Source organism: Mytilus californianus, unplaced genomic scaffold (assembly GCF_021869535.1).
Source record: "Mytilus californianus isolate M0D057914Y unplaced genomic scaffold, xbMytCali1.0.p SCAF_1, whole genome shotgun sequence".
In the NCBI taxonomy this organism is placed as follows: Eukaryota; Metazoa; Mollusca; class Bivalvia; order Mytilida; family Mytilidae; genus Mytilus; species Mytilus californianus.
In genome coordinates this window covers 118,645,927-118,673,298 of record NW_026262581.1, presented here as the reverse complement: position 1 = coordinate 118,673,298, position 27,372 = coordinate 118,645,927, and the positions used below count along the sequence as shown (strand labels likewise).

At 32.1% G+C, this 27,372-nt stretch overlaps 1 protein-coding gene across 1 annotated transcript; it reads right to left on the bottom strand.

Annotated features, from left to right (window-relative positions):
* Positions 1-1,010: 1,010 nt before the first annotated feature.
* On the bottom strand, positions 1,011-27,372 carry LOC127738877 (receptor-type tyrosine-protein phosphatase kappa-like). Its single transcript, XM_052250345.1, has 20 exons — positions 27,204-27,372; positions 22,345-22,539; positions 20,496-20,601; positions 19,922-20,022; positions 18,224-18,429; positions 14,100-14,187; positions 13,070-13,146; positions 10,622-10,658; positions 9,872-9,969; positions 9,351-9,476; positions 8,552-8,700; positions 7,539-7,674; positions 6,535-6,684; positions 5,980-6,079; positions 5,495-5,568; positions 4,874-5,005; positions 4,062-4,187; positions 2,820-2,962; positions 2,254-2,389; positions 1,011-1,465 (listed from the first exon to the last, which is right to left on the bottom strand). The coding sequence occupies exons 1-20, from the start codon at positions 27,271-27,273 to the stop codon at positions 1,391-1,393; spliced, it is 2,325 nt and encodes a 774-aa protein (XP_052106305.1). The 5' UTR covers positions 27,274-27,372; the 3' UTR covers positions 1,011-1,390.

The window sequence follows — 27,372 nt, the reverse complement described above, 5'->3', positions numbered from 1 at the left end:
AAAGGGATCATGCTAAGTTCTTTTATTCACTTTGAGATCTGTTTGTGATGCCTTGTCACTCGGTAACCCACATTTCATTGAGTGCTTGCTTTACGTATTTTCCAGTGAACTTGATAAACAAATTTTACCGAAACCAGCAGGTCTGCTTCATATCTGGAACTTTTCTTGATAATGACACAGATGGACGAATTCAAACTAGGATGTGTGACATGAAGGATTATGGCTTTCCAATCGTCAACTTAATGGCATTCCTAAGCAGTAACTTAGGCTCTGTCCCATTGTATGTTGTTGTATTTGTGAGTTGACACATTAAGCGAGTGAATATCACCTATACGGACTTCATTAACAAGGAAGTTTTCCTAAAGGAGAAACCTGCTCCAGCATGGTTATGTGGAAGATCGATTGAAATCGGCACTACTCAAGTTTTACGGTCGCTATCACAAATTGGTTGTTAGAAACAATATGTCTGTGTCTCAATTAACAAGAGACATTTTTTTCGGTGTCATTATTCTTTAGATACCATAAGAGTCATCTGAGAATAAAATTACCGATTGTGTCCCCTATTGTGACATTTTGACTGAACTGTGGATGAGGTTGACAGGTAAAACATTCATAGCAGGAGACGCTTACTATATTGAGTGAGGCACCCGGTCACGCTGTCTGGATTTAATGCAATTCCTTTGTTTTTTCTCTCTTAATTTTGATCTATATCATCTTAATGAATTCTACTAGAATTGAACATATTTAAAAAGTCAAATAACAAAAATACCGAACTCCAAGGAAAATTAAAATCGGGAAGTCCCTTATCAAATGGCAAAATCAAAAGCTCAAACACATCAAACGATTGGAAAACAACTGTCATATTCCTTACTTGGTACAGGCATAAAATACTGTAACCTTATTCAGTGTTCAGTAGTTCAGGGTTGATAAAATTAAAGACACATCACACACTTGCCAATTTTAAGCAGCTTTTAATTGCTGTAGAAGGCGAAAAAAGTTCAGCTAACAAAAAACATATCCATCGTTTAATCGTAGTATAGAATTCAAAAGTGTCGTATATTGCTGTCATATTTGTTTATTTACAAAATACAAGTACATATAACGACGTTTTCCCTCAGCGTTTTCCGTATCTAAAGACATTCTAGATATTGCGTTTTTGAATATAAATCATTTAAAGGTACATAATTGCGTTATCTAATTGATATAAATACAATGATAAAAAAATATAAATAAGGCATTAATATTAAGTTGCAGACTATTTCGCTTCAGTCAGCAAGTCAATCATTGTCAACTGTATACATCTGTACCAAGAGATTAAAGTCGCTACTTAAACTGAAGTCAACGATTTCAGATCCACTAAATAATCTAATTAATTCATTGAGGAAACGATTCACTGGAAATTAGAATACGTTTCAAAATCTTGTAGATATTCAATTACAGCTTCGTATATAAACTGGAATTGTTCCTGAAAAAAATACACCAAAGTTTCAACTACAAATTCTAAAACGAATTATAAAATTGCCTAAACGATGTTTGTACATAATAGTGATAAATAGAAATTATTGGTATTGTGAACAGTCGGGTTTTAGTCAATGGCCGCTTATTTTCCTCTTTGTATAATATTTATGGTATTTTGAACATGTGTGTTGTACATTTAGACCAGTTTCATGTTTTGTATTTTGATTTTTTTTCTTCAGAAATTGCGTTTATTTTTCAAATACCGGTATTAAAGTGTTTATACGTTTCGTGTTGTGTCCATTTGTAACGAAAGTAGTGTTACTATCATATCTAATGTTGTGTCTATTAAAAAAAACCCATCCATAGCCTTTCAAAACCTTGCATTATTTATAGCTTGCTTTATTGTATGGAAATACACGTCAACCATTGCATTCCCTAAGGCGACAGCAGTGTCTAAAGTATGGACATACACCTTTCAACGGTTGCATTCCCTAATGTGGCTACAGTGTTTAAAGTATGCGCATACACCTGCCAATCGTTGCATTCTGTCAATCGTTACATTCCCTAGTTTCCAAATGTGACCAAAGTGTGTATTTTTGTTTGTACAATGTACAACACATTTATTGCATGCAATTACAATGTACTTATATGTTCTATTTTACACATTAATTTGACGATGAAGGATGTAGGTACAAAAAATGTACTTTGGTCGTGAATTTAACGTTTTCCCTATTGGTTGCATTTATTTTAAAGTGTTACAAGTCCTTCAAATTTAAAGATTAAAAGATAGCGCACATAGTTTGGGATAATCTGTGGCCTCATGTTCCTCATCTGTTTGATGATGTGTTGTATGTCGACATCTTGTTCTATCCTCAGTCGTTCTATAACAGTCGCCAACACACAGTATAGCCCACTCTTGTCACAACCATTTCTAATTAAATAGATTTAGAAGACACGTTTCAAGATATTGAAATTATTGTAGTTTTCGTGCAGAAAAAAAAAAAATAGGAAAAAAAAAAGAAAGAAAGTATTTCTAGTCTGCGGCATGGTTTTGTTATTCGTGAATAGACAAATATTAAGAAATCATAGTTTATGACTAAATCAAGGATATAATAAACGTGCATATATAAAATAATAATACAATTCTTTAGTTTTAATGAAATCTAAACTAGAGGTCTGTGACATTACTGGTTTTAATGATGATAGTATATTACAGTTACCCACTCTAATACGTTTCAGCAGTTATGGCCAATTTATACAGCTTTCATTTTAATAGTTATGAAAAAAATTAAAGAAAAATATGCCCTTAGTGCGTTTACTTATATATTAAAACAAAACATAAATTTGTTTTTATCACATACAGGCAATGGACAAGTACTGGCCCGCTACTATTGCAATCATTTTCGACAACGTCAATGAAGCTAAACATATCACTAGAGGTCTTTGGAACACCATCTATGTCACCCCAAAATTTGGCCTGGAACATCTTGAGATTTCTATGATCCTACAAAAGTATTTATTCTTTTATTCTTAGCGTAAAAATTAACAACAGCTGAAAACATAGTTTTGTGTTTGAAGTTGCTGGAAAACTAATATTAACTTCTATGTCATGTGGTCTCTGGTGGAGAGTTGTCTCATTGGCAATTATATCACATCTTCTTATTTCTACAATAAGAAACGATGTCAAATTTCATTTCAAACGTTTCTGTTCAAAGCGCAGCATAATTCAACCAGAACGACACATAGTAGCCAAATATAACCAACCGTTCATATCCTAAAAATGCAACAACACACAAATAGATATAAAAGGGTACAAGTCTACTTCTATAGAAAACATTTGGTATACAAATATTACGTGACTGGTTTTTTAAACAAAAATATAGTATGCTTTTAAACTTGGCAAAAACAAACAAAATACTACCATTTGAAAAATGTTATAATATTTTCATCAAGGGCTACGGAAAAAATAAATGTGCCTAGGATCACAATAACTGACAAGAAGGATGGTCTGGATGGTGGTACTTCTTTTCTGCATTCTTTAATTTTTAAACAATTTTTCTCTATTCTAATTTTTGGGGGCAATTATTCTCTATTCTTTATATTCCAGCATCATTCCATTCGCTATTCTCTACTTTTTGGCCTATTTTTCTCTATTCTTTATATTTTGTGTCCTTTATTGTGCACTTTGTGTCCAATATTCTCTATTTTGCAAACCCCACGCAGATCCTTATGAAGTTCTATCAATAGCATGCTAACAATTTCCTAACATTTTAAATTTTCATTTTTATTTTCAAAAAAGTATTTATCCCAAAAATCTTCATTCTGATTATTTCATTGAATATAACTACAGCATCATTGACTATACCACTGCATTGAGATTTACCAATTTCAAAAGAAAGATGACAAGAATAATGATCGTTTTGGTCAAGTACCAATTTAGTAGAAAATAGTCTTCAAGTTAACTGAGTACATTTGTATGCCAGGTCTCACTTAAAGGACAACAATCGAAAAAAAAATCTGTATTTTTCAGGGAAGTGATTTTAAATTCATAGCTACTATAAATGATTATAGACAAATTCTGCTGGAATTCCTTAAGAACTAACCTTGTTTTTATACACAATCTTCAGTTGAAGGAGTTGGAATAACCGACTGGACTCTATGTTTGTTTGTTCAATGATAAACGGACCAGATGTTACTGATAATTCACCTAATTCTGGCCAGTAAGCATCCTGCGTAAAAATATACAATCATTCTTTTATCATTGAAACCAATTTGTACATTTAATATAGGTATATGATCACCGTAAACATGTCGTAACATAAATAAATCAGTATTAGATGTAGTCTTCTCATATCTGAGGGGCGTTAGAAGACCCGCTACAAATTAATTACCAGGGTTATGAGAAGACAGTTTGTACACAGGAAATGCGTAGAAGATGAAGAATGGAGATGACAGAACTAAGTTGAAAAACTTGTGTCTAATCCATTTGTTTTATACAATAAAATATGTTTAAACTAAATACTAATTTTAGTATGCAATTTCTATTATCGTCGATAAATCAGGAGGGATAAAATAAAATAGAGTTTTATTAATTGATTATACAAATACTGCAATTGAGAGGTTTTTAGTGAACATAAAAATACAACATAGAACGTTATACTAGTACTATATCTTAATCATTACATTGGATATGAGCCCATATACCCTAGGCATGTGCAGGTAACGTAACCAATCAAATTGCATGATTAGCTGGGATATTAAACTCTAGTATGATATATTATTGTTTTACAGGATATGTTGATTGTACATGCAGTAGATTACTGCAATATTGCTCTGTTTAACCACATTAAGAGTATTAAATGTCATAGAAGTAGACGTTGCAAATTATTCTTTCGACTTAAATATTTGAACTCACTCTTTTATCGTAGCTTTGATTAAGCATTACAATGGATGATATGTTATAGTCATACACCAGTCTCCACAGATCTACCTTGGTATCCTCTAGTGGCATCTGTGTCACTATGAACGCTTTACTGTTTTTATAGCCCTATGTTATAAAACAATTTTACAGTACACGTTTGACAATATCTTTTATATTAAAATATAGTTTCTTTGAATAATTTAATATGCTCAACAGGTAACATAAATGCATGACAACCAACACAGACACATTAGCATAACTCCCATCAGTCCAGTCTTTGCTTTTACTCATAAAGTCTACTTTAAAAAGAACTGTATTTATTTGGCAGTTTTAATGCTGTTATGTTTTAAAAAATTAAAAGAAAATTATTTTTTTCTTAAGAATACTTTTTCCTAAATTTGTTGTTCATGGTATGCATTCAATTTTTCAAACATATATTTAAATGATTTGAAATGTGTAAAGTGTAATGTAACTGTATATATATACATGTAGAACAGTTAGGTTGTAGAGTTTTCATTTATATTTATCCGTGACGCCAATAGTGTAAAGTTCACATTTAGAATCTATACTTTCATATTTTCCCGTAAAGATGAAGGTCATTGAAAAATAACTTACAGGTAAGAAAACAGCGTTAATGTACTCATTATGTCCTTCAACAACAGTACATAGAAGTGGTATTTCGGATCCGACTGTAATGTATGAATAAAAATAGATTAACATATTTGTTTGCAAACAACTATAAATGAACTGATCTGTACATGTATAAGTAGAAGAGCTAAACTAGTTAAAATCCAAACAAACAAAAACTAATATAATCGTCCTAGTACCTCTTTATCATTGTTTCACTTTTTGTCCACTATATATATATATACTAGTATTTCTGGCAGATTATCGACCTAAATAGTAGTCGCTGTTTAAATGAAAACTGCATCATATGGTGATGTATTTGACAGTAATCTCGATTAAGTTCGTTTTCAGTCGCATACAGAAGATACTCAACAATATGTAGAATCCTTTTCTATTATTTTATATTTTTATACACTTTAGTTTGCTGCCTCGTTTCCAACTTGCATTGATTTTAACTTACTTCATATACATACCTGGAATTATATTGCTGTACCTATTTTTTGTTTTATTTTCAACTGACTTGCCCCTATCAAACTCTTCTTCGTCATGTCTCCGAGAAATTTTATTCATCATCTTAAATAAAGACCAAAAACTTACAACTGAATGATACATACCGTTTATATTTGCATTGATAAAAACAAATTGCAATACTTTCACGATTGTCATGGTTAAATTCATGCATCATAACCAACATGAAACCAATTCGGTCAATTTCAATTAAATTTGACTAGGAACATTGTCATCATTCGTGAAAGCGAAAGGAATTTGTATCTATATATATATATATATTGCAATCCTGAAACAGCATTGTAAGACAGTAAATCTAATTAAATAAGAAAAAAATGAAAACATTCAAATAGGTTGGTTAAACGATACAAATTTGTTGTTTTATTCAAAAATGGAGCTTTCAACACATATCCAAAGAAACACATATCATATTCATTTTATTTGTTATCTTACTACTTTATGCATTAAAATCGAATTTTGCATAAGTTTATAGTTAAAATGAAATAGAAAGAAACATATACCTCATATTCCACACGTAATTTGACTTTCTTTTTAATGCTATCAAACTCCAACAGTTTTTTGTAATCCTCTTGAAAATCCTTAGACGGTATTCCTGAATTTGGGCACATGAGTGCCTCTAAAACTGCATCATGGAGAAAAACATACTGGCGCTGAAAAAAAACCCAAATAACAATGTTTGACGTTGATGCAACATATTTTGAAAAAAAAAGAAATCAGCGTGTGTTTGTTGTTGAAAACCCCGTTATCGGTACAACACACATATATATGAATAAGAATAAGAATATTTATTGAATCCAATTAAAGGGCCCGTTACAGAGCATATACATATATGAACTGAAATTTGCTATATTCATTATAAAATGTATCACTAAATAGATGAACAAAAAAATTTCTTTCGATACTAACATTTGTAATATTTTGAACTTATTATGTGAAGTTGCAGTTTTAACAAATGTAGAAAAGTGCAATACGCATATATAGAATAACTAATATACGAATATATTCGATAAATGATCAAACAACTCATCAAGAAATTACGAATGCTCGAGTTACAAAAAGTATCAAATAGATAGATTTACCTGTACCATGACTGATATTGAAGATGACTTTCATTGCTAATACGATAGCAATCACTCATCTCCATTTAAACTGGTTTGAAATTTTAGTTAAAAAAGGAGTAAAGAGGAATCAAAGAATTAAGGTAATTATATCTTGGTAAACAAGAACACTGTTGATCTCGTCTGAAGAAAAATGTTTGAATATTTCTGTTGAAATAAAATGTATAATGAAATATTACTGCACATACTGTTTAAAGCCAAACCATTGTTTAAAATGCTTATAAAGAGTATAAAAGCTTGTCCACATTGCTTAAATCTAAAAGAATTTAACTATTAATATGATGAAATATTCCTTTTAGATGCCGATACATTTTTCACTAAATGTTTTCGTGTTATTACATTATCTTGATATTGGTTGAATGTTAATCATACAGTGCTATACATACTTGTGTTTGCACCATATTAACCCTCTGTCGTCGTAAACCTTCAACACACCCAAACACGTCCACATAGTCAAATTCCTTAGCTTGATTTACCACATAATCTAAACCAATATATGTTCCTGTTCGTCCTATACCAGCACTGTAAATAGATAATTGTCAACACATGAATTGTATAATTTTTTATCAAAAGCGAATTGGACAATTTCATATTTGGCATAACGATTTGCGAAACACATAGCGAATGTTAAGAGCTGTAGCAAATCTGTTGAACAAGTCGGATTTTTGTTTATGGGGAATTTAATAATAAAAAAAACAACATTTTTTTAGTTTCTAGGAAACATATGTAATATAATTGCTTCTCTCTGTGGTATTTTCAATTTCATGCACGCATCTTAGCAATCATTGTTCAGCCTGGTCACTTGCAAGTTTTAGAAATCATAATTTCCCTGTGACAAATCAACTCTGCAAAAACCATGGTTTATTACAGTTCAAAGTTTCACTGCTATTCAATAAATAGTATCATTATAATATACAGAATTCTTTTTAAATACTTTGTCGGAGGATTATTTGTTCACATGAAAACAATTCTCTGTTGTTAATTCAGTACACAGAATTTCAAATAATACATCAGAGTTAACTAAAAAAAACGTCATCGCCTCATGATGAATTATTTTCATGCAGTGCTTGCTACCACTCCACAACGTGACAGACACAGTCAGGCAAAATGATATGGGTTATCAATAAGTTTTTTTTTGTTAAAACATTTCGTTTTATACGGAATAGAAGAGCTTATGACTTGCATGCTATTAGTATGAAGAAATAAATAACAGCAAACTATTAGAACTTAAGTAATAAATGGCTGCTAGCTTCTTCTTCTTCTTTTTTTCCATGTATCTTGGTTAAGCGTCATTTACAAAATATTGTTTAATTGTTTAATTGTTCATACATAATTATTACGTTATTTTGTACTTAACTATATAAAAGAGACGGCTTACTCCCTGTTTATACGTACTTACCTACAATGAACAACCATAGGACCAGTACATGACACCTCGGTATTGTTGACTTTGTGTCTAAAGTGAACTAGAGATGAGGAATATTTTGGAACATTTTTATCAGGCCAGGCAGTATAGTGGAAATGTTTTACTACCTTGTTTTCCGTTCCCTAAAATTTTAATATAATGTAAATACACGCAGTTTATCTAGAAGATCTAAAACATCTGTACTCTTTGGTTGTCTATATGTTTGTATTATTTCTGTTACAATGAGATTATCGGCTATATTTTTACAATATTGTTTATTTGTCCTTGATTATCTTTGATATTACCCTGAATCTGTGCGCTACAATGTGCAGATATTATCTTTATCCACATACATGTGTATAATGGTAATCTTGAACTTTCAGTGAAATATGATCGTTTGCTACAGGTTGAAGGTATGACTTTGAAATAAACGGATGAATTTGAATGACGAATGGGAAATTTGCTATGTGAAAAAAGTTATTACATATAAGATCAACCAAAATTAACACCAATGGTTCGCAAAAAGTATTAGGCGTTTTTACTATTACACATACATTCAGATTTAATAAAAAGAGAATGTTTATAAGCTATATTAAATTATAGAAATCAGTTGTGCAAGAATATCACTTCACAGGAAACAATTAAAAAAAAAGACCGTTTCAAATGGGCTTACTTATTGCATTGCATGCTCAGTGCATTCTTTCAGAGTTTACTGCAAATATTGATATTGAATCACACGAAACGAAAAAATTATACAATAATAAAAAAAAATGGGAGAAAATAGTTTAAATACCTTTTGCATCTTTATAATTCTTATGACAAAATCGGAATAAATCTCTTCTTTTATTAAGAGAATTTCCATTCCTCCAAACACTGCTTTTTTATTTTCTCCCTCTGGCCAATATTGTATACATTTTTGCTAAAATTAAACGGAAACAGTATTGATGGACTCCATGTTAAACGGAAAAAATAAATACATTTGTCAAGTATAATAGCCTTTCTAAGTTTTTACATGTACGTTCTGTCTAAGAAATTGATTTCCTTTCAATCTTAATGTTCTATTACAATAAAATTGATTTTTGTACAATTGCGAAATTTTCCTAGTTAATGGCAGTTTTCGTGTTGCTCGGTCTTTAGTTTTCTATGTAGTGTATTGTGGACTTGTTTTGTCTTTTCGACGTCTTTCTTTTCTTTTGAATGGTTGTTCAGAGATACGTTTATATGGTTATCCACGTCTTTGTAAATTGCATATATACATGCTTGATATAAAGTTTATTTTCAAAGAAATTGATTACTGGTTGAAACATAATTTACCTTTCCTTCCTCGAATATATTTGTGAGCATAATAATTTTACCACAATCACACTGCCAAACCATCTTCCAAAAGTCATTCACAGTATTATCCAGTGGTCCTGTAAGTTTCAACATTATTAATACATGTATCAGCATCGTAAAATGTAGATAAAATTGAGCTCGGATTATGTTTGCGGTTTAGGACTAAGAATAGGTAGATTAATTTTTGCCGCGTTCATTGTTTGCGTTTCACGAACTTGTACAAGGAATTTAGAGGAAGAGTGAAATGTTTACCTTCAATTATATAAATTATATATACACATGATACTAAAAAAATCCAAATTTGGTAATTTTACCCGATTTTAAAAGTAAAAACATTTATGTTTCTGTTGGGATTGAACAGATGGCCTTAATTTTCAATGCTGCGGCAGCATATCTTGAGATGGGATGGGTGTAAGTAGATAAAACCAAGACGGCATACAATCGGGATTTCAAAATATCATAAATACAATGAAAAAACTCTCAAGCTTAAACAATTTACCTTTCACATTTTCCAACGTAAGTGAGTAGATGGAAAGGGAGAATTAAAAGAGCCTCGGAAGTCTCGTTTTACGATAGATAAGTGTTTGATAATTTCAAGATATATGAATCCATAGAAAGTTCAAACCACCGACCATATTTCTGATATGAAAATATAGCATAAGAGTTGTTTTATACAGTTAATCGGGATGCAAACCGATACTGAAGGCAATACACTACAAATGCCCTTACCTTGTGAAGCTATATACTTTCTAACTTGTCCATATCCCTGTAAAAGTTGATATGTATTGTGTTTAAAATTTCAGTGTGGTTTTATTATAATATTTTGTTTGTTCAAAAAGGTAATAAGCCGAATATGGTGGCCCAAGATTATAGGAGGGAGATATAGAAGCAAATAATAAAAAAGTATATTAATTAATTGCAGATATCAACACTATGAATTAATGAAAAAGAGGTAAGAAAAAAACAACACTCTACAAAATATACAAAACATTCTAGGTTGAAAACAAAAGCATACCACTTGAAACCAGGGAATCACAAGTACGCATGACATACAAGTTCCTGTTCCACTAATACACACATAGTGTTCGTCATATTTGTTGGTATGTTTTGAACAGGGAAAAGAGAAAAAATTAAGGCTACAATAGGCTACCGATGTATAATCTCACATATCGATTAAGGATGTTCGCTATTCTGTTTCAAAACAACAAGCTTTTTTATAAGTTGATCGTATATAAATGAAGGAACTAAAAAAGCAGAAAAAAATGAACGGTCCGTTTGCTTGTTTTCGAGATATAAGCCATTGAAAATTTGGCGGGAAATGATTCTCTCTAGATTTTTCATACATTTGACATTGGCACCTTTTCTCTTTCAAAATCAATGAAAAAATAACAAGGATTTTATAAGATTTTCAAATATGGCTTTTAAAACTATAAGTAATAAAATTATGAAAAGAAAAGTATGGGTTAGTGGGCAAAATGTTTAATGGCACTACATGGATAAAACCAGTGGATTCCGAATATCTGGCAAAAAAATCTGAAACAAAAGGAGCGAACATCCTTAAGGAGACAAATCAAGGTAACAAACAAAAAGTGAGGAAATCGCATGAACTCCGAAAGAACGAACCGGGTGCGTCGACAAGGTAAGCGTGTCGTGCTATGCATGCATCACCCGCCATGCGAATAGACACTCAGTCAAAATGCCACAATCGGGAATAGGACAAATTTGGTAAAAGATCTACGACTGCGAAAACATATGCCTGTCACTTTTGAGTTGAGACACAGACATATCGTATCGGTCAACCAATTTGTGATGGTGACCTTGAATTCGAAGTTATGTAATGTCGATTTTAGTCGTTCTTCCTCATAATTTTGTTGGGGCAGTTGTTGTGTTAGGAGTGTACCTCTGCTCACGAAGTCCATATAGGATAAACACGGAAGAGTGTAACATATCAACTGAGATATGTAAACGCCATATGATGGGACAGAGAGTATGTTACAGCTTATAAATGGGCGGTAGACAATTTGAAAGTTGAAATCATCACGTTTGTCATATGTTCTAGCTTGAGGTCGTTCATCTGCGTCAATATCGAGAAAAAAATCAAGATATGAAGCAGACCTTCGAGGTGCGGTAGTATCCTTAATCTCAAGTGTATTGGTATATATGAGATTCAAGCAGTCACTGAAATATATAGTTTATTAAGTGACAGGATGTTATCAATATACATTGTATCTGAAAAAGAAATAAAGTGAAATTACCAAATTTTGCAAGATGTTTTTTGTCTTTTTGTCTTCAAGAAGTTTTTTTTTATGAATTATTCTTTATATGAGTAGAAAAACAAGTCGGCCAGGAGGGGACACAATTAGTACCCATCGGTATCCCGACTGTCTGTTGAAAATTCAATCCATCAAACTGAACAAATTATGATGTCGATCAAAAAGTCAAACATTTTGATGATATCATAAGTGGTTAAACTCGAGGAAACCGTAATTAAATGAAACATATATCTATAGTAAAAAAAAAGTCATGCTTAAAAGTAGAATTGAATAAAACGTATAATTAAGCAACCAAAAGATGCAGACGCCACTATGAAGACTTTAACAAGATACAGGTGTCTATACATTATACCAAGCTCTAAATCGTTGCTAGTCGGAAAAAAATGGTGAATGAACAGAAAGATTTCCCATAAAAACCAAATCTCCATATAACAGATAATAGCAAATCCATCCTCTCTTTAAAAATACTACAAACAAACCAGCAGACCTATGTGTAGGTCATAACAACAGACGTGAATGTATGTAATACACAAAAAGACTTATACACTAGGTAATACGAATTCATAGCAAACTCCTGAGGTAAGAGGAAGCACTATTACTACCTTTCTGACTGCTTACAAAAATCTAAACGCTATGAGTTAAAAATTCAGTATTTAACTACAGCCTTGTCTGAGTATATTCCTAGTCGATCATGACATCGATTTGTAAATATTGTGAATGTAACATGTATATTCCTTGTATTTCTAAATGATATTAGTTGATTTTAATTAAAGCTTGGTTAACGTCTAGTGGAAAATTTCTGAAATAAAAGTATACTGTTGTTATTGGTTTGCCGTAAAACTTCAAATGAACACACATAAACTCCCAAAAATGATCAAGACATAAACATATCAAATCAACTCACATGTATGAACGACGCGTTGATATAGTCGGAGTTTTGTGATCCTTCAACAACATCAAGTATAACTCGTGTTTCATCATCTACAGTAAAAAGTATATTCATTTATTTTTATATTTTATTAGTTGACTCATCACAATCTGTTTTAATTATTGTATATAAACTCATCATAAATACCAGTATTAAAATTTTGAGTACTTCAGACTCGTGTTCGTCCTCAAGAGACTCAGCAGTGACGCTAGAACCAACACATTTAAAGATCAGAATAAAGTACGAAGCCGAAGAGCATTGAGGACCTAAAATTCCGAAAGGTTTTGCCAAATATAGTTACGGTAATCTAAACCTGAGTAGGGTAGAAATTTGCCAGAATTATACTGCACATATATGTACGTCTAAAAATTGAACATTAACTCTAAAAGGCCTTACAAATATTTTGATGAAATTTTGACCTAATGGCACGGAAAAGGATAATTGTTAACCGAAACATTTAATGATCATATTATTGTTTTTTGTTATTTTATTTCTTTCCTTTTTTATGTTGTTGCATCATTTTTATTTTTGTTTATTTAGTTATTGTATCCTTTTATGAAACAACCGCACGTCTTTGTAAGAATAATCGTTGACTATCATCTATAGATGTTTCATATTCAACAGAAATGCCGAGGTTTTTTTTCATATCCTATTTGCACTATATACTAACAATTTTTTGAGTTAACAGAATGTTCAACTATTATTTATACGAGATTTGTTGATACATGTACGTGCGTACAGGGCCAACTTAACTGTGAAAAGTTATTTCGCATTTTGTATCACTGACAACTAATTTAAAACAAATTCGTATCCACAATACACTAACAGCAAATGAATCGCAGGTGATATGATGAAAATTATCTAAACGAAGTAATCAACATTTCTTTTAAATATCTATAAGAATTAACCAGATATATATTCATACATGTAGCATGTAGAGTTGTGCAAAAAATTAATATATGATATGACATATAAACTATTACTTGTTTAAAGGAGTTGTACTTACATGCATACATATTTTTATATTTATTTTTAGCTTTATTCCCAGGTTTTAGAGCGGCCAGTGTTGCTTTCTGCAGACCATTCTTAAATGTCTACAAAATAATCTATTACTATCAGATAAGTGTTCAATTGTCAGTGGCGGATCCAGAGGGGGGCGTAGACGGCGTACGCCCCCCCTTTGCATGAACTTTTTTTTTTTTTTTTTTGTAAAATGATTAATCAGACTAGACTTCGTGAACTTTGCCATTACCCGGCCGTGTATTTAATTTTTATGCGACAATTCTTTACTTATAAAGATATTTTTCGCTCGTATTTACTGTAATATATTATTGATTATGTCAAAGTCATGTGATTCGCTACGGTGGAGTTGATCAGTACGTCGAAAAAAACGTCACTCAGTGATTTTGAAATTTAAATTACAGTAACACATTGCTTACAGCGGAGGATGACAAAAATGACTCTTTCAAAGCGACAAAGGATTGAACAAGAACCACGTATTGACTTCTATTTCACAATTCCACTAAACAGAAAGTAATACTCTATTACACTCTCATGAAAAAAAAGTTCCACAGCAATATTATTTACCTACAAAAATATGTTTAACCAAAGACGCCCCAGCCAATTAATAACATTGCTGAATAGTGATCCCCAGTCAGTTAGCTCTAGATAGATTTAAAGTCTAAGGTACGGACCATTTGATTTGATAGGGCAGTCTGAGATATTTTAGAGAAAAAATTCTGACCCTGATTTTTGCCTTAAACAAAAATTCTGGCCGTATCTGTATTGAAAACAATTCTCGTGTCCCCTTTTTGCTATCAGAAAAAAAAATCCCACAGAATTATTCAGCATTAAATGAACATGGTGAATAAAAAAACGGGCGTAAATTTTTTTGGGGGTTTGCATGTAAATCCCATATCTGACCGAAATGTCTGTTTCGCCGAACTGATATACTGAATACTTTTTTCAAGGCCCAACTGCAACCTGCCTGCTGGGTGTGGCCTTTATGTCTCCATTTGTCGACCGTCATTCACAACTTCGTTGTCATTTGATTTTCAGACTCATTCGTAGCCTTTGGTTGATTTGGGACCCCTCACTTCCCTTGTTGGGTGAAACATTTCAACCAAACATTTGGATAAAAAATGCTTGTTTGTCTTTGTTCGTGTCGGTCGTATTATAAACTTCATTGAATAGCCGCATATCATCATACATGTTTACAGAAATCTGTGAGGTTATGCTAACTAACCATACAACAAACGAGAATTGTCCATGTCCATTTTTTACTGACAAATCCCACATCAAATATATTATTGTACATAGCTTTGGATCCATTCAGTCATTTTATAATAGACAATTAATGGGGAGAATGCGGCATCAAAAATGTCCAACCCTAGCTTACACTTTAACTATAAAATATACATGCCCCACGTCAGGAACCGTTAAAAATGTGCATTTTACACTTATTTTATGTTTTTTAGCCCCAAAAAAGGTCTAAAAAAATTTTCGCTTTGCTCCGCTCGGCGAACTTTAAATACTACGCCCCCCCTTTCCAAAATCCTGGATCCGCCCCTGATTGTAACGAGATCAATGGAACAACTAAAAATTACTGGGATATATACTAGTAGTTTAAATAAAAACGTGGTTCATCGATTTATTTGCTTATTTGTTGTTTTTTTTCGAATCTGTTTTTGTCATGTTCACCCATAACAAATAAGGGACGACATAATATGAACAGCTTCTGTTGGTGTTACCAGAATTCGGACGGGCACATTAAAAGTAGAAAACTAGCAACCCTACCTTTTTTGTATCGAACATTGGAACAGCTTGATGTTCAGAGCAAAATGCACAAAACGAACAAGTTACATGTGGTAACATCTCTATTGCTAATTTAATGATATCGGCGTTACAGACGACAAAGACCTAGTTATATCTTTGGTAAAACAAAGCAATTTTATATTACACCGTTTAAACTTCCACAACATATTAAGGTCAATTAAAATTAATCGACAGATTTTCATCTCCAACCGCTCCTCTGAAATCGTCCCAACCCGATTTGTTTTCTTCAAAAATTTACGATTTCCGGATTTTTATTATTTCCGTAACCAGTAACCGCCGATAGTTTCGTTTCATTCAAAACTTCCTGCTGCAAATTTCGGTTTTCGTATTTCGTCTAGTAACATATTCTGCTGCTCAATGATGATAGCATTATCTTCCGAGAATAGAGATTGATTACGGGAATGGCATGACATATTCGAATTACGAGTAATAGGCGGTGTCTTAGAACGCAAATTTCGCTGCATGTCACAAATTTCAGTGAATTTAGAAAACCGTGGATTATTTTTGTGTATAGAATGACTTTGTGTTAGGAAATTTGGACTGTAAATGATACCCACAGCGTAAGAATCGTGGAACACATTGGTACAAAAAAACATGACTGGGTAGGGGCGCATCCAGCCATTTTTAAAAGGGGGTTCACACACAGGATAAAAAGGGGGGGGGGTTCCTACCATATGTCCCCATTCAAAAGCATTGATCGTCAAAAAAGGGGGTCCAACCCCCGGAACCCACCCCCACCTGGATCCGCCACTGTTGGAATAAAGAAATTGACACTAGCACAAACATGTGCGATTCATGACAGTATATTGAGTACAAAAAGTCGGCCAACGTACAAATCGTATTATAGCAACCCCTTAGATTTACCCCAAAGGCTGTCGTTTGTTGTTGACAAACAGCAAACACCATCTGTCCTCAGCTCCTCATTAGAGTCACTAAACACCTTCTTTTTTTGGTTAAGTTCATGTTTTACATTGTAATTATCTGATTTTTTTGCACCTTGCATAAGAATCTTAAAAGCATCAACCCTAGTATTTTCAACACAGCTTAAGTTTTCATTTCACTCTGCACTCATAATACTTATGTTAAAATACCACGGCATATGCTTCATTTTGTGGGCACTACAAACCATAGCTTAAAAAGAAAAATACATTCATTTGATGTAGGTAGTCTAAAAGAGAGCATTCCTCCACGTTTTTTTTATTTACTGAAAATAGGTTTCTAAAGCAGCAATTACATTTAGAACAGTTGTTGCCAATCAGAAATATTTATTGAAGAATTTGAAAAATTATGTACATTTGTAGAATTCCTGATATATACATAATAAAAGCTTATTATTACCCTTGCATATGAAGAACACATTACAAAAGGGTTTCAGAGGAAATAAAAAAAAAAAAAAAAATCCTCCCACCGCTCCATTTTTTTCAAAAATCTGGATGAAAAACTACTAATTAATTCTCGAGTTGGGTTATGCATGTACAAGGCGTGTTTAGCTATTATTTAAAAAGGAAAATAATGTCAACATTGAAAGTGAAACACAGGGGTGAACCATTTTGTTGACTGATTCGATCCACAAAAAATCATTCTTATCTTAAATCGATGATTAACATATTTTTAAACCAACAACATGAAATTAAACAGATATAGAAAAATCAAATTCCTTGTGGTCGTTATCTATTTATATTTATATTTTTTGTTTATATCTGGTTATAAAAATCTGGATGAAAATCTACTAATTAATTTTTGTTGGTTAAAACTTTCTGATCAAAATTAAATTATGATTTATTAAAAGCTAATTAAAGCCGTTGTGCTCTCAAGATGATTTCATATAGCACATTCAAGAACAGTCTGAAGAAATTAGGACTTGTGCATTGCTCAGTTACATCTGTGTACAGATTTTAATACATGAAATGAAAATAAAACCTCTTTTTACAATTTTTGTCAATGATTCTCAACTTGACAAATGATATTTACCATGAATGTTTTAAGTTACTTTTCGAAATAGAAATTCAGTGGCAAAGACTATTTATATGAAGATTGTATTCAATAGTATACTATTTCTTTTTATTGTAAATAGACGGGTTTTAAGATTTATATAATCTAGATAATGCCTTTTTTCAAATTACCTAACAATATCATTACAATAATGATTCAATCGCCCTCTGTTTTATTTCATATCTTATTATGTTTATGATACATGTTTATTGACTACGATGACGATTCTTGCTTTATCCCAGATCGTCCTACCAAATGACTAGGGTCTACTTATATCAAGATAATTTTACATGAAATACTGACCAGGAATTCTAACTCTATCTTCCCTTCAGTTTCTCTTCCATTTTCAACGTAATCAAAGAAATCTTTCACGAGAATAGCACTTTTGGGAATCTGTTTATCTAATGTGAAGCTGTAATATCCTTCTCCATCTTTGTCATTGTAGTACGGTGTATCATTATTCTTGGAAGTAGTGACTTTCGACTCGGCATTTATTGAACTTGTAAGGTCTAAAAGGAATGCACCAAGTTAAAAGCAAACATTCTATAAAACATAAACCAATTAAGTTTATATATTTGAGAGTTCCCGAGTCTTATCGTTTACATTTATTTGTCTTGCTTCGAGATGATATAAAGTTTTGTTTACCAAAAAAAAGTTTGCTATTTACAATACACAATACAAGAAATATTACACTCGAGAAATTGTTTGGGGGTGGGGGACAAAAAATCTGCACATTTCTCAAACGGAAAGGAATGTTTTTTCTCTCTCATTAATTAGCGAATTATAAGAAACTTATCCGTTCAAGTATATAAAACATATTCATCTTTTTTTTCTAAATTAGAAAGATCATATGACTTTGATAAAGATCAAATACCTTACTGAAAATTTTAAAAAAAGTCAAATTACAGTGGATATATTTCTATTCATTAACATCAGAAATTGAAAACTAATCTCCCTTATTAGATAAACCATAAACGAATGATTGATTATTTTTAGCATGAAGGGGCAATAGCTACGATTTAGACCCCATAAAATCAAAATACTATTCTTTTTGTTTCAAGTATTAATAAAAGTGGAATTTTGAAGCAATATTTCGTTAAAAGCAGTCAGTTTGTCTCAAATTTGTCAAATTAATCTAAAATTATCGCTGATGTATTAATTACTTACAAGAGAATAATTTAACCTCAATTGAATTCGTATTCATGTAATCTTCAGTCTAACCCCTTAGCTCGAGATAGGTTATGCATGTACTAGGCGTGTTTAACTATTATTTAAAAAGGAAAATAATGTCAACATTGAAAGTAAAACACAGGGGTGAACCATTTTGTTGACTGATTCGATCCACAAAAAATCATTCTTATACAAGTTAAATCGATGATTAACATATATTTGAACCAATAATATGAAATTAAACAGACATAGAAAAATCAAATTCCTTTTGGTCGTTATCTATTTATATTTAAATTTATGTTTATATCTGTTTATATGACCATCGGCAGTCTTCGGAGGTCATCTTGATGGTTAATCAATGGATGAATGGATGGACACCTTATTCTTATTTTGCAATGTTCAACAAATCATTATAAAACAACATATGATTTAATTTCAAGAATCCTAGTTTCTGATGGCTACAAATTATTCACTCGATTTTTTCAGAAAACTAAAATCCACGAATTTAAGAACCCACGAACATGTAACTTTTGGTCAAACCACGAAAATTGACACCCACGAATAAAAGTACATTTACAGTGAATTACTGTAAGTTGATTGGTCGGAATGAAAGGCGTTAAATTTTATTTTCAAATAAAAAAAAAAGAATTTACCATCCACTGTCAAACTGGCACCCTCATGTCTTACTGAAGTCCAGGCGATAATGTTTCTATAACAAAGTCAAACTTTGTTTTTGATATTTTCGGTATATATTCATCGAGTTTCATCACTTCCTCATTCTTTGAAAGTAAAATGCTTTTACGGAAAAAAATTTAGAATACTAGTAGTTACCTGTTTTACTACGTATACTTTTCTCTTCACCCCAATTCCGAAATTCCGATGAAGTTTCTTTGTAAACTGTACGTTTAGCAGTTCTCTGATCTTGTTTTCTTCTAAAACAGTTTACTTTTTAATTAATTTTGTTATTCTACTGAATTTATTTATAAGTCGTTATTGGATATGAACTAGCTTTCTTTTTTTTTGTGTCTTTTGTCTTTTTGTAAGTTGATTTTTGTGCTTCGTGCTGATTTGATTAGTCAGGGGAGGGCTGAGCACTAGCAAACATGTCGCACCCCGCCACATTCTGTTCGTGTCCGTTCGAAATCAGAACGGGCACATAGCCTGCAATTTAGGTGTTGCCTTTGGTTGCTGTCTTGTCATATTTGATAACGTGTTCTATGGTTTACTACACGGTATGTGTTTGGTTCATTGTTGAAAGCCATGTGATGCACATATAGTTGCTTAAATCTGCTTCATTCGTCCATTGGTATTTGTTTCATTGGCAATCATACCATTAAGTGATTTTAAAAGTTTTTTTGTGTAATTTCTACTGTATGAACCTTTTCCCTGTACACGTATATCTTACCTACGAACGATTATGATGACTATGGTCACGGATATCAAAATGACTGCAAAAGCTGATCCCACAGCAGCACCTACAGTTGCCGCGGGAAATTCGCTCGAGTTTTCAGCTAAAATAAAGTTATAAATTGTACAATTGGATATATAAAATATATGACATTCCTTATGGTAAATGGGTCTTTACATGGTATCTGTATCATGCATTTACTGATGGAATAACGCATTGTCATTTACATAACATGTTTCCTTGTTTTATCTTTATTTATCCACTGTTGAAACATATTGAAACTAAATAGGTTACAAATCTATGACGAAATACAAAAACAATGAAGCAGGGATACTTGTCTAAACATGTCTAAATATTGGATAAGGGTTTCCTACGGTTGAAATAAAAACTACCAAGCTAAATAACTTCAAAAAAATATTTCTGAAATCCTCGTGTAATATAAAAGTTTATCTATTTCTTAAAACAAAAAATAATGTCTCTTGACATATCGCCGAATTTCTTTCTTTTTATAAACCTGGAGGCGAATGTCTGCCAAATTTAAAAATAATAAATTGGATAATAAAGTCATGATAACTTTTTTACTAACAAAATAAATGTTATTATTACCTTCCTTCACACACATAGCCTTCAATTATTCTTATAATAGAAAATTGAAGAAAACAGCGTTAAAATTTTCTTGAAGTAATGTGAAGGACTAAATGGTACCAAACTGTGTTAAAGGATATATTTATGATTCAAAATAATGACTAGTAACCCTATTATCATACAACCTGACATAACAATAAATAAAGATTATCTGAAACATTGCATGTAGGACCAACTGCTACCATAATATTACCATTCTGTCAAAAGTATGGTTACTGAGGGAAATAGTGCTACCAACCAAATTTAAACATGGTTTGAAATATTATAAAAAAATAAGAAATAGACGAAAATGTTAATAGGAAAACTGGAAACCCACGTGAATTGTTAAATAACTTTTGTTGATTAATAAATTTGTGACACTTCAATACTCGCAGTCTGCATGTAATTAGGACACGCCTACCACTGTCAAAAGTAATTTTTTACATCGAATAAATTGCAGAAGTCAATGAAAGATACACGAGAATGGATAATAATGTCTTACATTCCACGTCATTTGCTGTCTGGTGTATGATTGTCTCATTGGCAAGCATACTACCTTATCACAGACGGTCTTCATTAAAATAATAGATAAGTGTCGATGTATATGTTATACACCATATTATCTCTTAAGAGCCTAGATTATATCGGCAAAGATTATCTCGAATCTACGATCATCACCCAATACTCCAAACGACAAAACATTAAGATATACTTACATGTAAGATAACCCCTAACAAGATTGGTTACTTAAAACAGGAAAATTAAATGTGGCGGGATTAAAAATTTATAATAATTACCATTTCAGCTACACTTAAAGTCTTTGCATTTTATTTTGAGTCCTTATTTGAGTTGAGGAATATTCACTCTTATCTATATATATCGTTTATTCATTATAAAAATAAGCAGATGTGGTATTATTGCCAATGAGACAACTATCCTCCTAAGTTTAAATAAAGTGGATGTAAGCAATTATAGGCAACCGTATGGCCTTCAACAATGAGATAAACCCATCCCGTACAGCCGGCTATAAAAGGCCCGGACATGAAAAATATGATACAATTCAATTGAGAAAACTAACGACATAATTTATAACAAAACAATTTACGAAAAACAAATATGACAGACATGAATCAACGACAACCACTGAACTACAGGCTCCTGTATTATTATTTTTATATATTTTTTTTTAATTAAACTTATAGAAGTATTAAGAAATTCTGACCTGTACAAACTGGTTGAACACCATTCCATTTTCCAAATGGATAAAGACCATTTGCTAAACAAATCAGATATGCATTTCCTGATAATTTGTAACCTTGGTTGCATTTGAATGTTACCGCATCTTGAAATCTGTATCCACTTAACTTTTTAGGGAGCTCAGAATTATCAGTTTTATTGAGGCCTGGACAAGGAACACCTTAATAAAAGAAATATCATGTTGAAATTAATATTAGCGACATTTAAGAAAATAGCTTTAAGTAGTATTCTAGTATTGTGCACCATTGTATACATTGTACAATATATATATCGTTTCAGAACTATTTTCTTACACTTGTCCCCTTGTTGCTTCTTTTTCTAAGGTATTCAAGTAAACCAAAGTCTCCAAATGGTATAGTTGAAGTTATCCCTCCAAAACGGTGTGGAAGCAATCATAATGTGGTATATACGTAGCTCATTGTGAAAAATTTGTGTCACAGATGACCACGGAAATGTTCAACATGGAACTAGGGATGTCTCCGATAGTGACCGAACGCGACTTATCAACGAATTCATACTTGCAATTGGCCATACATAAAGCCAACAGTAGTTTCACGATGTTCAAATCGTTTAAAAAGACAAGTCATATTAACAAACAATAAAAGAAGAATGTGTCTGAGAACACGAATGCCCCCGCTCTAGCTTTGCCAATTTCCAAGTTAAAAAGATGCATAACTCTAGAACGGTTAATGACTCACTGCCTAAATTCGAACTCTGTCTGAAAATCTTGGCATTGTGAATGAGTCATAAAATTTGGATGAGTAAAACTTAAGTCAGAGTAAGAAAACGAAAAAAAAATCAATTTTCCAAGTTATAAAAGGAGCATAACTCTAGAACGGTAAGTGACTCACTGCCCAAATTTGAACTCTAACTGCAAGTTTTTGTTCTAGCGTTGTGTATGAGTTTCATAAAATTTAGATGTGGAATAATTAAGTTAGAGTGCGGAAACAAAGATGGTCAAGGGTAACAGTTAATGCCCCCCCCCCTATTGACTTCGGCGGGGGCATAAACACTGAGAAAATCGCATGAACTCAAAAAGGAGCGAGACTGGGTGCATGCATAGGGTAATCGTCTCCTTTTTGCGTGCAATAGGACAGGTGCAACTTTTTGAAATGGAACTACTTACCCTTGCGAGCCCTTCCGGATCATCTGTTTTTTTTTATTGTTCCTGATATTATATAGTGTTTATTGTTTTCTGTGTAATGGTTTATGCAATGTTATTTGAGTTTTGGTATTTTTTCTTATGGAAATGTTTTTTTTCTAGTTTTGTTACAATTTTGAATGTCCCATTATATCTTCTCATATACTTTCACAAAGAATCTAGCAAATACTAGTATCCGAATGTTTTCCCTTCGCATGAGGGTAAATATATATATACAATGATCAATGAAATGTTCATGTTATAACTGTAAATTTAAAGTAAACTATATTAATAAAATGTCAAAAGAAAGGATTATGTTACTAAAAGCACTTTAGGAATTTGATCCCTGGTCACCTGACTGTCGCCAGTGCAATATATAACCTGAAAACCTCATTCGGGTCAAGTTCGGTAAATTAATGCAGTGTTACAGAAACAAGAGTTTGCAGTGATTTCCCTTATTCGTTATAATATTATCATTTCATCTGGAATACTTGTAAACCCAATTCATGTTTCAAATGTAACCATCCCTACCATGTCGGGGTTTCACTCAATTATACTGATAAAACGAAACAGTTCAATATTTCCAATCATCACAATTGCACCAAATGTTGTGAATAAGAGAGACGAAAGATACTAAAGGGATATTCAAAATCACAAGTCGAATACAAACTGACAACGCCATGGCATAATTATTTGACACGCCATAGACAAAAATTGTATTTTAAACGCAAAAAAATAACACATAGACGTGAAAACATCACTACTAAATTTTTAATAACACAGCAAGATTTGAAATACAATGTTGAATTTTAAAAAACACAACTACCCAAACATTGCCAAATACTCATCGAAACCTCATTACTAACTAATAACATCTATCACATCAAAAATCAAGCTTCAGACTTCTCTATTTCTCTAATTCCCCGTTGTAAATTGAAAATCTTAGTTCCATGAAAATGATAAAACAAGACGGTCAATGCAAATACAGGTATATTGTTTTAAGAACGGATACATAGTTCGCTGTAAAATAAAACAACTACTAGTATTCAAGCAGAAAATTCCCTGAAACTAACATCTTCAAAATGCTAGGTTGTTTTCATTGACAACATATTTGCTACGTTTTGAAGACGTTTTTCTCAAAATACAACAAGGTTTCTATGGTTATAGATACTATGTTTATTGTTTTGTGTGTAATGTTTTATGCAATGTTTTTCAACATACAATCCGGATTTATATATGTGTCCCTCTGCTTGCTGACTAGTTCCTATATCTTTATGAGGCAGATTCAATACAGAAGCTTCTAAAGAAAATTAAAAAGGAATTTTCCATACATTTCACCTTCCGTTTAATAGATGATGAATTTCACTGAAAAATTTAGAGTTTTGTGACTATGTTGACTGCATCAATCCCACTTCACTTGACAAAAAGGGATACCACAGATACATTTTGTTCTGCCTTATATCTTTATACTTTCATCTAAAATTTTACAACGGAGGTCGGTTGAGAACTTAACTTCTCGACAATAAAGATGATTTCAATTCTTAAGTTTGGAGCTATCCATTTCTATGAAGCAACATTTCATAAGCGCTTACATATGGGGTATATATATTTTAGTTGAAACAATATTCCAGGGCTTCCGTTTCCTTAATAGATGATAATTGTTTACAAGCAAGCAATTGTATCAAGGGTTCTAAATGGCTAAGTTGAAAGCGCAATGACTTCAACAAGGCGACAATTGTTGCCATGTTACTTATTTGAAGATCTCGTCTTGCTGATCATTTTGCATTTAAAGTTTCTGTCTATCTATTATTATTTTCAAGATAGGCAAAAATGGAAAAAATATATGGTAAAATTTGTCATGTATAGGGATTTCCTATAAGAAATCGTTTGACCATTTTGATGTAGATGAACAGTCGGTAGATCTCAACATTCTGAACATTTTTGTCCTATCAGATATTTTAGATGATAGACAAAGCTTGAATCTTACCGCTCTGTTTTATTTTTAGCCATGTCTGCCATGCTTGTTGGCAGGCGGGGTCATAGAACATATTTGTTTTAAACTAGATACTCCGATGATGAGTGTGGCCAAGTTTTGATAAATATAGTCCGCTCATTTCAGAGGTGAAATTTATTTTAAACGTAAACGTCCGACGACAGATAACGGACGACGACTACAGACGGCGGACGCCATGTGATGTGAAAATCTCACACTGATACTTTGTACTAGGTTAAGATAACCAAATAAACACAGAGGACTTAATTTAGTATATAGGCATGTAATGGTTCATTACTTCCTTAACATTGTAATTACCAAAACACTCGATTCATCTGACTTTAAGAATGAGTTTATTGAAAGGTTTATATGGATCTTAGCTTAATTTACAATAAACATCATTAGTTCGCGTGATTTTGTTTAGAATTTCAAATCATTAAAAATTTCTGAAATACAATTATTGAATGAGCTATTCGGATATACATGTAGTCCAAATTGTAAATGTCGGTCTTAAACACATCGATGCAGTAATTGTGCGAATAATTTGCTATTGATATTTATCGTTACTTGCAAACTCCATGGGAAAGAATTATTATTTGTTTTGCCTTTATGGAAATTTTGATAATAGAGAAAGAAACTTAACACTTTTTTTTAAAGAAATCAATTATAATATGAAGTTATTGTTTATCCTCGTGCGCAGAGTTCATATTCGTTCGTTCCATACTTCGTTTACTACAGTAGGTTGAGTATTACGCATGAACGGAACGGAAATGAACGATGTGTCGTATATTGGTTATCGTTATGATTTTTTTCGTATTTTTGGGAGAAACTCTGTTTTTATGGCACTTTCTCTAAAGTTGTCATAGATGTACGATTATCGCATATTCCATTGTGGTGTCCTGGTGTACTGTCGTAAATGCATGGGAGGTGTCCGTTGTTATTCTGTGGGTTACATGTTGTAATGTACTATTATATTAATTATTTATGTTTTTCTCTGTTCTGAGTGTTCTTCCGTTTAATTGTATTGTATTCCTGTCACGTAATGTTGTCATTTAAACGGTATTTTTAACATTGCTATATAAGCGGGAGGTTTGGCTAGCCATAAAACCAGGTTCAACCCACCATTGTATCATAAAATGTCCTGTACCAAGTCAGGAATATGGCAGTTGCTATCAAATAGTCCGTTTCTATGTATGTTGGCGTTTGTTTTTGTTGCAGTTCGTTGTTTCTGTTGTTCCGTTGTTTTACTCTTATAGTTGATGTGTTTCCCTCGGTTTTGGTTTGTGACCCGGATTTGTTTTCGCTTAATCGACTTATGACTATTGAACAGCGGATAACTACTGTCTATGACTATTGAACAGCGGTATCCTACTGTTTATAACTAATGAACAGCGGTATAAAAAGTAAAATAACAAAAATACCGAACTCCGAGGAAAATTCAAAATGGAAAGTCCGTAATCAAATGGCAAAATCAAAAGCTCACACTTTTGCCTTTATCTATACTTAAAATGAAAAGTAATCAAATTGTAAAAATTCCTATAAACCTTTATTTCTTATGAATATAGCAACTGCGCTATAAATAAAAATCAGTATTTAGTTGTAATAAGATGTATTCACATACCACCAATAAAAAGATAATATCTTCGATTTATAAGCGTCATTATTAAATAGTACAAAGCGAACTACTCACCTTCACAGACTGGTCCTCTTTCTGACCACTTGTTAATATTGACACACTGTGTCCTTTTTGCATGTCCCATATAACCAGCATTGCAAGAAATATTTACAATATCTCCAAAATTATAAGTATCTCGAATATCATGAATAATTTGACTTTTCACAAGATGAAGGAAACTTTT

What these genes read in the sequence shown, in the direction of transcription:
- LOC127738877 (XM_052250345.1), bottom strand. Translation starts at nt 27,273, where the DNA reads ATGGGACATGCAAAAAGGACACAGTGTGTCAATATTAACAAGTGGTCA. An exon ending in TGTTCAACCAGTTTGTACAG is followed by an intron (nt 20,602 to 22,344) that starts GTCAGAATTTCT and finishes ACTTTATTTTAG; the next exon opens with CTGAAAACTCGAGCGAATTT. An exon ending in ATCAAAGCTACGATAAAAGA is followed by an intron (nt 4,188 to 4,873) that starts GTGAGTTCAAAT and finishes ATTTTTACGCAG; the next exon opens with GATGCTTACTGGCCAGAATT.